A 16,608-nucleotide genomic window follows, 5' to 3' on the forward strand; every position below is an offset into this window, starting at 1 on the left:
AGACGTAGTTGTTTACAATCTTGTACAAAACAGTGCACCGCGCTTACAGGGCTTATAGGTATATATTATAGCGGTTATTAAACTACCCAAACGCGATGCGTCGAGATCGCGGGCTCGGGCATCAGGATCGGGCAGTGTTATAATAAACAGTTCATTGGTGGGCGACCCACGATTTCGTCATACATTTTATAGGTAGGTAGGTTACATTGGTACACACGATGACCTGACGCATCGTGTGTGGCAGATGAATCGAGTTAATGTAGGTAAAGCCTTATCATTCCACTTACTTAAGTAGGTAGGTACCTACTATGTTTGTGGCTCTTTCACGCAAAACCTATACCGCAGCGTAGCTACCTAAAATCATATAGGTACGTAAAGTAAGGCCAACCAGACGAGATACAAAAAGGTAAACAAACGGACCATTACTGAGTTACATTGCGATAACCAGGGATTATCATCTCTGTCCTTATCACTCGTACGCGCAGTTATGGTGTCAGTTGGTCAACGACAGCTGTCGTTGTGTTTCGTGGTAGGTACAGGAAAGCAGTCGGTACTGCAGCTGTCAACATTTGGACCGCCATTTTATGAACATGTTCATTTCTGTTTGGATTGCGTTCGAAGTGATACATATTTTTTCGTCCCCGTATTTACCTACTTAGATTTTTGTTCTTATTATTCCGTTTCTGTTACTTTTATTTTTGATTTTTGCTGGTATTATGAGTAGTTGTTGATTTAAACACAGTATTGACAACATGATTGATAATACGATAGATAGTTTTATCATAAACACAGCTGACTCGGACTCTTCCGACGAATCATCTTTGTCTAGTACAGACGACAGCGATTAAAATTCGAACTTTATGATAATTTATTCAAATATAAATGTTTTGAACCTCTGAAACTTTGTTTACATTCTATATCTCGTCTGGTTGCCTTTAACACGTCAGTAATCTAATCATTATTTTTATTTATTTTATTTTAAGTTATATCTGTCATTATAATTAAAATCAATTTATTCAAACAAAAACAAAACAAACACACCCTATAAATAAAACACCTCCTCCAATGCGTCACATCGAGGCAAGGTGCCCAACAGGCTGGCAGCATTACCCCTCTGAATCGCCAGGCTAATTCTCTGACAGAAATAACTACCAGCCCTAGCATCCCCCGAAGCCCCGATAAGACGCATTGAGAGATCTGTCATTATTATTTTTTTATTCTATCTGTCATTATAATAATATTATAAAACAAAGCTCCCACGCCATTCGCTCGTCTGTTTGTTGGCGGCTATCTCAAAAGAAAAAAATAATAATGACAGATATAACTTAAAATAAAGTTAGATGTGTTTACAGGAATTAGCACCAATGTCATGACTAACAAGAAGTGTTATAGTCCGTTCAAAAATGATCTTCATAAAAGGTAAACAAACCTGTTACTACAAAGAATGTTCGAATTTCACCTAAACTACGCAAAGTATTCTTCTAATAACATCCGTAGCACTCAATAGATGTATGATTTCTTAGCTCAATGTGAAATCAACGTAAAATAATTATTAAAAACACATTTTTTCATGTAAAAACAAAAATCAAACAAAACCTCACACAAAAAAGTTGACATCATAAATTCTTGTTAATCTGTGGCTAGCTGTCAATTTGACGATTAGTGATGAGACATTTCATTCAGGTCAGGAAAACGAGTCAGTTCCGTGAATAACTTAAGTGAGTGTACTGTACTTAATAAGCCGAAATGCGCAGAATAAATGACTTTCAAAGTGACTTAGTGTAACCACAAAGAAACATACAATATTATTTTAATATTATCATACAAAATATTCAAACAACCCAAGAGAGTCAGTTCAATTTGATAAAATAACTTGAGCTAAAATCAATTCAGCACTTCACTAGTATACAGTTTGACACAGATAAAAAATATCGGCAGCCATATTTGTTTACCTTTTATGAAGATCATTCTTGAACGGACTATACATATTTTTTTCTTTGAGCTTCTATATTTGCAACTTTTTACCACGCACTTCGCATGTTGCCAGTTCGGCGCCTAATCGCGCACCGCGGAGAAATACTGCCACGTCGCTATATTAACAGTAACTTTGCGTCCCACTTTTTGAGCGCTGATGTTCAATCTATGTCCGAAAAAAATCAAGACTAGTGGGAGCTTTCATCGAAAAAGCTGCCTAATGGTTTTGAGATATAACAAAACAATGTATTGTGGTTTTTTATAAGTACCTACCTATGTCTATCTTTTAGGAATCACTTATCATACACATTTAAATATTTATAAAATGGCTACGTTAATACGTTAGTTACCTACCTAATTTAATGAATGTTATAATTGCCCTTTTCTTCCTTTATGTTAGGTATTGTTATCTCCAACAACTTTGCTTTACATTAATCTTTTGGGGCCTTTGGCGACTCAATCATAACCCTGACACTAGGGTTGATGAGGCTGGTATTCCACCCACGATAAGAAGATAAGATTCACGACATTATTTAATACATACTATTTTTCGTTTTAGGTTCATCAGGTACTTTTAAAGTACTGACACCGAAAAAGGTGTACAAAAATAAACGGCTTCGCGACTGCGAACTTGAAGAGCTCGTGGAGCCGCCAGCAGTAGCATACCAGTGCAACACGCCGAAGAGAAGACGGTTGTCAATTACTGAAGACACGCCAAAATGCAAAGTGTTAAAAAAGAAATTAGTATTGTATCTAACAATAACAAAATGTAATACCTTTTGAATTAAAGAAGTAGTTTAATTGAATATTTATTGTATTTTCATTCTAGTCATTAAAAAAAAATCCAACTTCATTAAATTTGTTAATTTTAATAATCAAGTAGGTATCTTAATTATAATATACTAATACTACTTTTATATAAATTGTAATGAACAATTAATTATTTATAGTTACTTTAAATGATATCTATCTATGTAATGGAAAGGGGATAGTAAAATAAAAAAGACACATTTCTATTGTTTAGTTATTTATTCAAAACCATACACAAACTCAGTTGAATCAGAAAAGCTGGATCAGTGTTTTTCCCAGGAAAACCTAGGTAACTATTTGGTACTCAACTAAAACTCATTTAAACAGGCACATTATTGCCAGATTCACATTCGGCTGTTTGCACATCCTTTCCTTTACTACTTGGGCCACATTATCTTTCCACTTATTTTATATTATCTTGACTCAACCAGGGTACTCGCTATATTATGTTACCTACAAATGAAAATATAATAGTTATTAAAAGAGCACATTAATTTTGATCGGCAATGATATTCAGAACAAAACATTTCTACCACCCATTAGGTATTATAGGCATTAGTTTATCTATGTATCACAGATAATATAATAACATAACATAAGCAAGATCTTGCATCCCATTGAGGTAGTCAAAGTAACATTCATCACAAGATGAACTAAGCACACGCACCTCACGAGCTTTCCGTTAGGCTAACGATAGGCTGTATCGCTACCTATAATGGTCAGGCCAAGTGTGCTAGATGTGAACTGTTTAAATTAAATTAATGCAAGTCCGGTACCAGGGTTTGAACCGGGTTCATCGTTTGAGATGCAAACAAGTCTACCATTATGACCTATTTTATATTAGAGTAATAGTGACTATATAATAATAGTAGGTATATTGCAATGTATGACAAAACTTGTGTGCCAAAACTCTGCTCTGTCCGCCCTGAGAAGGAGAGTAAGTGTGAGTTAATACTCTCATATACCAATGAGTAGTAATAGTAGGCTCTATTTTTTACATTTAGACACATGGATGACCTATTACACATGTAATCCGATGAGTTTGAAATTTATCTACTTTATTGAACATTTAGATATTCGGGCTCAAAGAAATGGGTTAATGGGATAATAATTTAAGCATACATACCTGGCATAGTGCGATTCTCATTTATGCAGAACAGAAGTCAGGATTAAGTTTTCACTATAATACCTACAACTCCAAAGAAAATATTTTTCTTTGAAAAGTAGTGTGGCTTTCATGAGGTAGACTTGTATCATATTCATCACTTGGTCATGGTCAGAAAATTGTTGATATGTGGTTCAAATAGCCTTTGCATGTCATTCTTCATAATGGTTATCATCGTCTTTAGAGATCTGAAATAAATTACAGGCTTAAATTCACAACACGCTCACTGCCTAACTAGACTTATTTAACTTTTTTTCAACAAACAGTATATTATGATTTGTACCATAGATAGGTGACAGCTACACAAAAAAGTATCTACTACATACATACTTATACTCACGCCTGTAATCCCGATTAGGCTGGGCAGAGCCACGAGTAAGCAGAGACCAATTTGGAAGCACTTTATACAAAGTCCTCAGGTGCTTAACCGGTGGTCCAATGTAATGTTTCATCATGCTAGAAAAGACTTGTCTTTCATAAAGGTTCTCCTCAGTCGGGTTTACGACACGCCCGGGATGATAAGGGACGATTGCGTTCTAGGTAGGACCTTAGCTATGTTTTTAATTACCTTCCAGTTTTAGTAACTAATTAGATACTTACAGGAGTTGGAGATATATTTTTGCCAATACAAAATGAAGACGTAATCAATAAACCCCACCAAACAAAGACCTTGTATTCTTTGCCCACCAAACATCAGATATAATCGTATGTCAACATTGTCAACTAACAACTGTCACCTTGACAATGTCACAGATCATTGTCACAGATTATAATACTAACATGTCAACGTTGAGAAAAAAAATCCGTTTGCGCCATCTATTATCTTAATTTTACTCTAACTCTAAGTAAATATATTGTGCTTGCAATAACTTGCACTCAGTAAGCTGAAATTTCACTAGATGTCGCTCGATTCGTTCGATCCCATCAATAAATGACCACTAGATGCCGCTAAAAAAGGGGCGTTTTAGCGGCATCTAGTGGTCATTTATTAGAACTAAAAATAGCCCGAAGAATTGCCCGAGTTAGAACGGCACAGTTTCGTTGTATGACGTGAGGCATCTGTACGTTAGTATTATATGATCTGTGATGTTAATATTATTATTTATGTGTTTGATCTTTATTATAACAAATTATAAAAATAAACAATTTTGTAAACAATAATTCTTTTCATTGCTGAATCATTGTTTGGTTCTTCATAACATTGATATTTTGAGACAAGATACTGTGGATTTGGTGTACTAGACACTTCTGCCACCCCTTTGGGGATACACAATCTATGTTAAACTAATTTAAAATTACATCAGTGCCTGGCAGAATCCAAAATACCAGAATTCCACCAGAATACCATTGTTTACCATTGTTTTCCAGATGTGGTTGCCGCATATAAGGGTTTGGCAAAGGAGAAGGAGGCATTGGAGATCAGCTTGAAGGCTCTAAATAGAACTGAGGGTCCTGCTGTGGAGGGAGGAGAAAAAGGTATGAAAATTGATTGTTTTTTAAATGCCAGAAATAAATTAAAATGACATTTAAATACATTATGGTGCTAATTCCTGTAAATACCGTCTAATTTTATTTTAAGTTATATCTGTCATTTTCTTATCCGCCGAAAAGGAAAGGGACGGGTAATCGACAAGCATAAAATTTATTTATTTATTTTATTTATTTATTTTGACCGTCTAAAAATTTTACATCCGTCAATAACCCGACACAGTTAAGTAGACAGCACGTCAAACGGATTGCATACCAGCGACGTACCTTTTGATTCGCCCGGGTTATTCATTCATTTACTCATTCTTCCTAAAATTAAGAGCTGTGAATCATCCGTCCCTTTCCTTTTCGACGGATATGAAAATGACGGATATAACCTAAAATAAAATTAGGCGGTGTCTGCAGGAATCGGGGCCTATTTATTACTTATTTATTACACTACTCCCTACATTAAGGAATATATTATTGGAGTGTTTAAGTTATAAGCTTCTATGAGGGACTTTCCTGGATGTTTTCCTCAAAAACAATTAAATGGTGCTGTCAAAATTTTATGTGATAAATACCTATTTACTCATTATTCGAGTACATAATTATTCAAAAAAATAATGTATTGCCAGAAGGTTAATGTATAAAAATAATTGTTCCTTGATATTTGGATCAAATTACGTATAGAATTATGTTGCTACCTACATTGCTTCTCTTTATTTTGATCAAAATAATAATGGACGGTACAGAAATACCTATTTACTCATTATTCGAGTACATAATTATTCAAAAATATAATGTATTGTCACAAGTTTAATGTATAAAAATAATTGTTCCTTGATATTTGGATCAAATTATGTATAGAATTATGTTGCTACCTACATTGCTTTTCTTTATTTTGATCAAAATAATAATGGACGGTACAGAAATACCTATTTACTCATTATTCGAGTACATAATTATTCAAAAAAATAATGTATTGCCAGAAGGTTAATGTATAAAAATAATTGTTCCTTGATATTTGGATCAAATTATGTATAGAATTATGTTGCTACCTACATTGCTTCTCTTTATTTTGATCAGAATAATAATGGGTGGAAGCTGTATTGTGCCTGGGTGTAATAAAACAGGTCATCATGTATACCTAAAAACAAAGTGAAAAAAAAAATTCAAAAATATTAATTTTTCAAAATTGGCTCACAAAGTTAGCGCTTTTTGAACGTCAAAAAATTAAATTACATTATTATGTAACTAGCTGTAAAACTACTACCACATCGGAATCTGTAACGCTGAGGGAAAGACGTGGCCAGAAAACCTCCCAGCACAGGGCCCTAGTCCTACTGTTTCATGTACGATGCATGTCTGTTATTCGTGAAATTAGAAAGTTAAATGAAGGCTTTTTTTCTGGGGAATGCCTGGAAAGTTCCTCAATGCAATACAATATTGTGTAAAACAGTCAAAAACAGATTGGGAAATGATGGCATTTGATTTTATTGTTGCCATTTTATTCCCTCTCTCTTAATTTAAGAGCTGCGCTCTTGTCGGTGGAGTCTCGAATCGCCATTCCTCTCTTCTTCCCGCCAAATCCTTCACCTCCTGATGCAACACGACCTGCACCTTCTCTTTTATTTGTTTCATAAATGTTCTCCTAGGTCTACCCCTTCCTCTTTTTCCTTATTTTTTCCTTCTATGATGTTTTTTTATAAACACTTTATTTTGCCATATAAAAATGCATTGCATTATAATTATCCCACTTCTGGATTGTTATCTTGCTTTTGATTTTGTTTTTACTAGTTTTATCAAAAAGTAATATGCAATGTATGATGAATTAATTTAATTCTACTATGTTTTTAATAAATTCGTCGTGTCTTATTAAGCGTCCAACACGTGTCCAATTAATACTTGCTTCTTTTTCCTTACTCTTACAAGCACTTCCTCATTAATAACCTTTCAAAGGCTTTGAGTCTCTCTGTCTAGGAGAGAGAGGAAGGGGAAGACCAAGAAAGCTGACATGTCAGTGCGTTGCATTTAGAATTCTTAGTTTTATTATTATTGTTTTTATGATTTTGGTTTGTTTTTCTTTTTGTTTTGGTATTATTTTTTTTTGTCTATGTACTTATTGATTTCCGTGTGGTTTCTGTCCTGTGTTAAATGTAATGTACCTGTCTGTCTGTGGTGTCCGGAAGTAATAAATGTTTCTATCTTTCTTTCTTTTCTTTACATGGAACAGAATAAAGAGAAGGCGACAGTCGTGTCTTATAACGAGGTGAAGGAACTTTGATAGACAAGAACTGAGAATGCTGCACTACTGCTATTTCGGTTTTTATTTCTCATATTGTAGTTTTTTTATGACAGTAAAGTTTTTTAAACTGTAATGGTTCCAGATGACTCCGTGGCGGCTCTCACTCTGTCTCTCTCCACCCTGACGGCGGAGAAGTCTCGCATGGAGGAAGCCTTCCAAGCTGACAAGAAACTTACAAGAGAAAAGGTAGGAAACTTAGGAAATGGCTTTTGTTATTTGAGTAGCATTGAACGAAGAGTGTAGATTTTTTTTTACTTATTTTTTAATTACTATAATACACACTACTCCTCACCAGCTATGTTTAAGTCCCATGTAACAGGCGACTCAAGAGAAAGGATATATTCAGAAGAATGAGTGGTCATAGATTAGCTAATTATGAGTAGCTGTCCTCGCTGGAGGACACACTCTACCTGACACTTTACTTATAACAAATCTGCTCATAGTAAACAGAAAAATAAGATACTGATTGCAGATATAGTCAGGAAAAAATGTAACAGGAGGCGAGCCTATTCCCATTAACCGGGCACAAATCATGGAAACGTGACAATAAAATGTAGTTCACGCTTTCTCCCAGCAAGTCTATCACGTCTTTTTATAATACTAACATAACATAAGCTCACGCACTACTATCTCCCAATATGCTACTTGCAGTGTTGCCAACTTTATTTATATCAGCCCACCAAATGCGTCCGTGCAAACCACCAGAAACCACTAAAACTGAGCGGTCTTTCAAACCACCAGAATTTCACTAGATAACCCAAAGCCGAATCAGTGCAGTCAGATCGTGGGATGTTTTCTCCCCCTCTTTAGCGCCGCGTCATAGGTAGAGACAGGGTAAATTATTCAATTATTATTAATAATGACTCTTTAATAATATACCAAATAATTTGCACTTAGCAACTGGACCACCAGTGCTTTCGACTATTTGCAACCAATCCTTTAAAACTGGGTCACGTAACCAACAATCACGAAATTTTTGGGTGTACTGTGGCTTAGGCATCTTGATCTTACTCAATATGAAACTAATTGTATGTATTACTAATAAATAAACTTTATATTGGTTCTTTCGCTCAAGTAACTCATAAACCATATTCGGTTGTGTTAGTGGTTAAATTCGTCACTTACCGCTAACTGAAAGGACCCTAATCCACTAAAAAATCCACTAGCCACTAAAACTAATATTTTTTCGCCGAACCACATGTCTAAACCATCAGATCTAGTGGAAAATCCACTAAGTTGGCAACACTGGCTACTTGACAATCTAGTCAAATGAGCTACTTTTTACGAAACGTCAAAACGAAAGTATCTTTGAAGTTTGTATGGAAATACTGTCCTGTGACGTCACCAATAAAAGCGGTCAAACGACGTACTCGTTGTCACTTAATTCATAAATAAAATTCTAAAATAAGTCGAAAAGTGAAGTCAGGTTGATTTTTGATCTTCTTAGACTGGCTTCTATTTCTAGATTAGTATTTTAATTAATTTATCTTTGACCCAGTCAAGTACCCTATCGGGGTAATCAGGGGTACATCCATCGCAAGATGAACTAAGTACCCACACCTCATCGAGCTTTCTGATAGACAAATGTGTTTTTGTATGGATTTTTTACATCATCATTAGCCCATTAACGTCCCCACTGCTTGGGCACGGGTCTTCCCTATGGATGGATAGGGAGATCGGGCCTTAAACCATCACGCGGGCCCAGTGCGGATTGATGGTTATTAACGACTGCTAATACACCCGTGACCAACGGCTTAACGCGCCTTCCGAAGCACGGAGGAGCTCGAGATGAAAACTTTTTTTTTTGGTCACCCATCCTATGACCGGCCTTTGCGAAAGTTGCTTAACCTCAACAATCGCAGACCGAGCTCCTGAAATAATTAATAAATTATAATTTATTTTCAGTACGAAAACCAAATAGCGGTGATGAGAGAAGAGACAAGAACATTGGTTCAGCAGCACTTAGCTGAGGTTAACAACCTCAAAGCCAAGATCGCGTATGAGATACAAGAAAGAGAGAAGGAGAGAGCTGATCACGCTGCTATGATGAAGTAAGTTCTGGGTACAGTCATGAGCAATATCATGTACCCACTTTAGAACTCTGTCGCACTATCATATTTGACATTTAATGAGGCTTACGGTTTAAATTGTCAAAAAAGTTAAAGTGACATGATTGCAAAGTGTATACATATTAGTACTCGTGACTGTACTTAGTATATTATATACATACCTACTTCCCTCTTGTCACAGAATAGATATATGAATAAAATCTTTATTTAGGTTTATGACGTTACATTGTGGCTGCTTCCAGTGCAAACCATCTAATTTTAAGTTATACCTGTCATTTTCTTATCTGCCAAAAAGGAAAGGGACGAATGCCCATTCGACAGCCACGTCAATTTTAGGCAGAAAAAAAAACACTCCCAAAATTTTATATTGGTCGTTATTGAGCCGTATCGCTGTCTATAATGGTCGAGCCAACTGGAGTCAGTGAAAACTGCACTAAAGATATGTTGACAAGTCATTGGTGCCAGTTCGGTGCCGGGGTTCGAACCGGCGTTCCTCGTGCCATTAAGTGAGGATTCAAAATGTTTCATAGTAACAAATCAAGTAATCACTTTTGTTTACAAGTATCCGTGCGCGACTTGTTTTTACGATAGTATTGTCTTTGTCACACCCCGGACACTTCATACAAACAACCTCGTTTTACACAGACAACACACATTGACATGACGTTATAGACGCGCATCTGTGTGTGTGACGTCTGACGCCACACGTTCGAAGACAAATTATGAGGGGGGGTGCGGTAAACCTAGTTCAGACGCGGGGAGCGGAGAGTTGCTGTGTACGCACGGTCCTCACGCCCCCCGCCGCCGCCGGTTCCCTATTTTGTTGCATAAAAATTTATGTCATAAATTTGCATGGCATATATTTACTATTCCTAAAACGCATAACTATTTACACATAATATAATAAAGCATAAACACTTTAAGCATAAATTCATACCTATTTAAATAAACATGTTGGCGGCCTAGGGGTGGCCCAAGGGCAAACAGAATAGGGCAAGAAGAATATGGCAAACATCATTAGGCTTAACAAGCATTATCTATGCTAAGTAAAACAGTATGACAAGTAACCATTATGCCAAAAGACGATTATGACTAAAAAAATATGCATAACCGGTTATGCCTAATTAAAATAGGACAAATAACATTATGCGAAAAAAGAGGGTCCCGCCGCTGCCGCCCCCCGCGCCCCGTGGATCTCTCCTCGTCCAAACGCGCTCGCGACAACTCATTTCCAAAATTGTATTTACTTTCTTTCTTTCTTTTTTTTCTTTTTCATTATACCAGTTTTCATTTACAGTCCACCTTTTTCATTCAGCCACCCAGGCCATTACAGTTACCGTTCTATACGTAGTCTTATTCCTTATTCTATGGTATTGTTTACTTCGGAACAATAATAAGTATACTATTCTTTACTGTGAATGATAAATGTTTGTAAACTTCCTTATCCACAATACTTTTGATTCATTTCTATCATTGGTATAGAGGCGACCAACCAGCTCGCGACAACAAACACTTTAGGATACGGGTACAGTACAGACCCCACCGGCGTGGTCTAACTTTTCTCTCTAGGTTGATTGATTCTTTGAAATATAATCCTGTGAGACGACGGCCCGAGTCGAGGTTCCAGACCCTCAGGCCAGTTGTCTTAAATTGTACTGGGTAAGAGCCTCTCCATCTGTGCACTAAGTAATGTCAAAAAACTAAAAATACTATCATTCACAATTTACAGAGTGCTCTATAAATATTCTTATTTAATCTAAAATAATATTAATGCTGGGAAAGGATTCCTTTGCCTTCAATGTTAGAAAGTTCCGAAGAACAGAGAGCCAAAAGTTAAAAAAGTCTATTATTAAGAATGTGTAAGAGTATTCTATATAAAAATAATAATACAGGGAATATAAATAATATAAACTCACACATATTTCCCACCGGGGTAAGCAGAGATTCTGACATACTTCTCTTGCAATTTTAACACATAATACCGGGTTCTTACCGCGTTAAAATCAAGGATATGAGACTCCCGATATTTCAACACTGTTGCAAGTGTCATGATTACGGAATGACTGATGAAATTGGAGTGGAGTTGGTAGATCCATCCATAATACACCGCGTAAACCTGAAGCAATGTACTTCTCATGCTTTCTCCACATTCGTCGTACATACACGCCGGTTCAGAGTAGATCGTACTAAACCTTTTCTTTTTTTACAATTACAGAGAACTCCACGCAAAACTGAATTCTGAGCGTAAAAGCAAAGAGAAGCTGGAAGATAAAGTGGTGAACACATCGGAGTCGCAAGCTTCGCAAGCAGAACTAGAGAAGCGAGTCAGGGACCTGAGCAGTTCGCTTGAAGCGGCTCAGCGGAGACTGAAGAGGGCTGAAGAACGGACGGTGGAGACCCCAGCTCTGTTGGTGCGCCTGCAACAGAAGTTGGCTTTGGTTGAGCAGTCACACTCCGTTGCTATAAGAGAGGTGAGTTAAAAGGTTATTATAAAAGAAAAAAAAAACAAAATAAACACATGTTTTGAAAAATTGTCATCGGCACATAAAAAAAAATATATTAATTAACGGCCTCTGTGGTCCAGTGGTTGAGTGGTTGCTCTCAGGCCCCGGGTTCGAATCCCGGTGGGGATATATCACAAAATCACTTTGTGATCCTTAGTTTGGTTAGGACATTAAAGGCTGATCACCTGATTGTCCGACAGTAAGATGATCCGTGCTTCGGCAGGCACGTTAAGCCGCGCGGCGTGTCTTTTTACAATTTCTATTCTATTTTCAAAAATAAATGTTTTTTTAACTGTAATATTTTCAAAAAATCCAGGAACAAATCAAAGCGAAACGCGCAGAGGAAGCGGCTCGCAAGATCTGTGCGAGACAAGAGGAGAGGGTGGCCCTTCTAGAAGGGAAGTTAGCAGAACTGTCGCAGACCGTTGGAGAGTACGACCTGCGCAGACGCCGGGACCAGCAGCTGATACAGCAGCTGCAGGAGTCCTTGAACGGACGACTTTTGGACAAGATCGCTGTTAGTCCAAGCGGTGAGTTGTCTTCCTGGACATGTCGTGTCGAAGATTTGATTCTTAAAAGCCCTTATCTCACCAGAAGGATCATCATGTCAACAATGGCTGCAACTTGCATTTGATTACTGTGTACAGTTTTAAGACAGTAATTTAACAGAATCTTTGTAAAAAAAAAAGTTATTATAAGGTTAGTGATTATTTAGAAGATATGAATGCATGGGATTATCTGACTAGGAACCGATATTAGGCAACCAAATTACTGAATTGTATAACATTAAGTATTTATTTCAATATCTTCTAAGGGCATGTGCCGAAGTTTTTCTTGCACATTTCCCCGGTTATACAGGTTGCTTTTTTACGACATGAATTTATTTCCCACCGGTGTAAGCAGAGTCTATGGAATTTCATTTGCATCGATCCTGACAAAGTTCTCTTGCTTCGTCCACATTCATCAATCGTTTCATACACGCACGCCGGCTCAGAGTAGTTCATACTGAACCTTTTCTAAAGACTTCTCCAATTTGGTCAATGTACGTCTTTCTAGGTCTTCCTCTGCCAGCCCTACCACTAAACTTCGTTTTATATACTGCTTTCGTAATCCTATTATCCTTCATCCGCTCTACGTGTCCAAAACAACTTAACATACCCTTCTCAATCTTAGTCACTATATCGTCTTTTACACCATATCTCTTATCTCACTGTTTCTCACTCTATCACTCAATTTAACACCGCAGATGCTACGCAACGATTTCATTTCTACGGCATTAATACTACTTTCATGCTTCTTCTGCCATACCCAACATTCACTACCGTACTTCAGCGTGGATAGTAACTAATCTAGAAAACATTTTAATTTAATTTCCAGAAGAAACTCCACAATGAGCGTCACCCTATCACTCAATTTAACACCGCAGATAACGACCTCATTTCTACGACATTAATACTACTTTCATGCTTCTACTGCCATACCCAATATTCACTACCGTACTTCAGCGTGGAGAGTAACTAATCTAAAAAACATTTTAATTTAATTTCCAGAAGAAACTCCACTAAAGAGTGAGACAGACAACGAAAAGTTGGCGGACAGCGAATACCTTCAAACTCTGATCGACAAAATCCACATTCTGAAGAAAGAGCTGATAGCCGAAAACGCTAAACTAGGAAGCCCTATAGATTTAACAACTGTCTTCAAGATAGAAGGATATGAAAACGTCCATACGAAATGCAGGGAGGAGTATGAAAGCTTAAAAGCAGAATTTGAAGCTTACAAAACTCTAAATACGAAGCCAAAGGATGAAAGAAATGATTTCCTAAGCGAAATTGCCGAGTTGAAAAGTGAGATTGTCTTGTTGAAAGAAAAGATTGAGACATATAAAATGGTTTTAGAGGAAGAAAAGCAAGACAAAGCGGATAGTTTGAAGCTTTATGAAGATGTATGTATTTTTTTTAATAAAGTTTATTTTTCTCCCATAGAACAGTTAAAGAAATAACTCTTTCCTAGGAGGCCTATACCCAGCTGTGGGTGGATACAGACTGAGTAGATAGATACATAGATAGTACAGTTAACATGTAGCATTATGTATGCTATGTACGGTCACGTGTACCAATGTGTATACACTTTGAAACCATGTCACATTAACTTTCTTGACAAATTAAACAGTAAGTTTCATTAAATGTCAAATATGATAGTGCGACAGGGTTCTAAAGTGAGTACATGTTACTCATGACTGTACAAGCCTGTTTATTAATCATCCATAGTGTGTAAGGTGGAAGACCAACCTTATCAACCTTGGTGTCAGGGTTTTTATTGACCCGCCAAAGGTCCCTGACATTGCTCATTTAACTCTTAACCGGGACCAACAGCTTGACGTGATCATCTTACTTTCGGATAATTGGGCCTCAGCTTGTAATGTCCTAACCAAACTAGGGACCAAAGTGTTTTTGTCCCCACCGGGATTCGAACCCGAGACCTCCGGGTAGAGAGCCCAACACTTAACCACTGGACCACATGGGTAATTTATTTTCACGAAATGGCAACGCAGGGTGGGATGACGTCATCTGGGCTAACCTTGAAATGTTAGCTGTCACTTTTGAGCACACCTGGTCTTCTTATACCATGCTTCTGCCTACCCCTCAAGGGATATTGGTGTGTTGCAATATTATGTGATGTAAGAAATCTCTTAACTTTATTGTTCCTTTCAGAAATTAAAGAACGAGAAAGATTACCACAAGGAGATTGTAGCAGACTTAAAAACCCGCATTCAAAGCCTCGAAAAACAAGTACAAACACAAAGAGATAGATACGCCGGGTTACTAGAAGAGACTGACAATCTGATCCGAGCTAGAAGCGATAGGCAGCGTCGGGTGAGCGCTGAGGAACATTGGAAAGATGGGCATAACATGCTTACGGTAAGTATCTGCGTCGCGTCACTTGAGGTTGTTCCAATTTGAAATGAACGTGTGTAGATGCCGCAGGAGTCGCACTCGCCGAAGGCATCGCATTTTCGGATTTTAGCCACTGATATCCCAATTGAAGTAGTCGGAGGTAATGTTGACGACAGGTCGACATGGCAATCGGGGCATGAGGTGAGCCGCGGAGGCGGGGTCGCCCCGCACACCCGCACAGTCCCCGCGGCGTCTTAGTCTTAGTGTCGCACGAGTCCGTATCGACCGCGTTTATCGATTATAATCTCGCTCACATAATTTATTGAATTAGAAATTAACATTAACACAAAAGAAAAACAATAGATTTAAAAGAAATCTAATCTAAATATTTATGGTCAATCAAAATTATAAATATAGCAAAAGAAATTATTGAAAACTAAGAATAATATTTTAGAAATAAAATTAACGTTAGATGATTCAGATGAATAAATATGTATTAACTTAAATGAAAACGTGGTATTATTTTATTCACATTTTGTTACATACATAATAAAAATATATCGATATTGAAAACGTCACGTCACTAGAGAATTGCCATGTCGACCTGTCGTCTACATTACATCCATCGCAAGATGAACCAAGTACCTACACCTCACCGAGCTTTCTGTTAGACCAACGTGATAGGTGGCGAGCCGTGTCTCCGTCTATAATGGTCGAGCCAACTGTGTTAGTGAAAACTGCACCTAAGATAAATTAATAACTCATTGGTGCAAGGCTGGTACCGGGGTTCGAACCGGTGTTCCCCGTTTGAAAAGCATACCGGAGGTACAGTCATGAGCAATGTACCCACTTTAGGACTCTGTCGCTCTAACATATTTGACATTTAGTGAGACTTACAGTTCAATTTGTCAAAAAAGTTAATGTGACATGGTACCAAAGTGTACACATATTAATGCTCGTGACCGTACACATGATCACAGTGACTTTTAAATTAATAGGACATTATCGATTTCTAAATTAAAACCCCTCTACTGGATTAGTAATAATCCATAGACATTATTCATAATGACCAGGTATTATGTCATCATCATCATCACCAACCCATTAGCGTCCCCACTGCTGGGGCACGGGCCTTCCCTATGGATGAATAGGGAGATCGGGCCTTAAACTACCACGCGGGCCCAGTGCGGATTGGTGGTTATTAACGACTGCAGCCGGGACCAATGGTTTAACGTGCCTTCCGAAGCACGGAGGAGCTCGAGATGAAAACTTTTTTTTTATGGTCACTCGTCCTATGACCGGCCTTTGCGAAAGTTGCTTAACTTCGACAATCGCAGACCGAGCGCGTTACCCGCTGCGCCACCGAGCTCCTCATTATGTATAATACCCAATTTATAACTTGCTCCATAACAAA

At 37.4% G+C, this 16,608-nt stretch overlaps 1 protein-coding gene across 2 annotated transcripts in view; it reads left to right on the forward strand.

Moving 5' to 3' along the window:
- LOC126368174 (GRIP and coiled-coil domain-containing protein 1) overlaps positions 1-16,608 on the forward strand; it is a 235,441-nt gene that overhangs the window by 216,554 nt on the left and 2,279 nt on the right. For both annotated transcript variants that reach the window (XM_050012064.1, XM_050012063.1), the window contains 7 exons: positions 5,318-5,425; positions 7,807-7,910; positions 9,630-9,775; positions 12,009-12,264; positions 12,614-12,827; positions 13,848-14,242; positions 15,012-15,218. In XM_050012064.1, coding sequence (XP_049868021.1) covers positions 5,318-5,425; positions 7,807-7,910; positions 9,630-9,775; positions 12,009-12,264; positions 12,614-12,827; positions 13,848-14,242; positions 15,012-15,218 — 1,430 coding nt within the window. The remainder of the gene's footprint in view (positions 1-5,317; positions 5,426-7,806; positions 7,911-9,629; positions 9,776-12,008; positions 12,265-12,613; positions 12,828-13,847; positions 14,243-15,011; positions 15,219-16,608) is intronic.

The sequence above is a fragment of the Pectinophora gossypiella genome, chromosome 7 (genome assembly GCF_024362695.1).
Source record: "Pectinophora gossypiella chromosome 7, ilPecGoss1.1, whole genome shotgun sequence".
Classification (NCBI taxonomy): domain Eukaryota; kingdom Metazoa; phylum Arthropoda; class Insecta; order Lepidoptera; family Gelechiidae; genus Pectinophora; species Pectinophora gossypiella.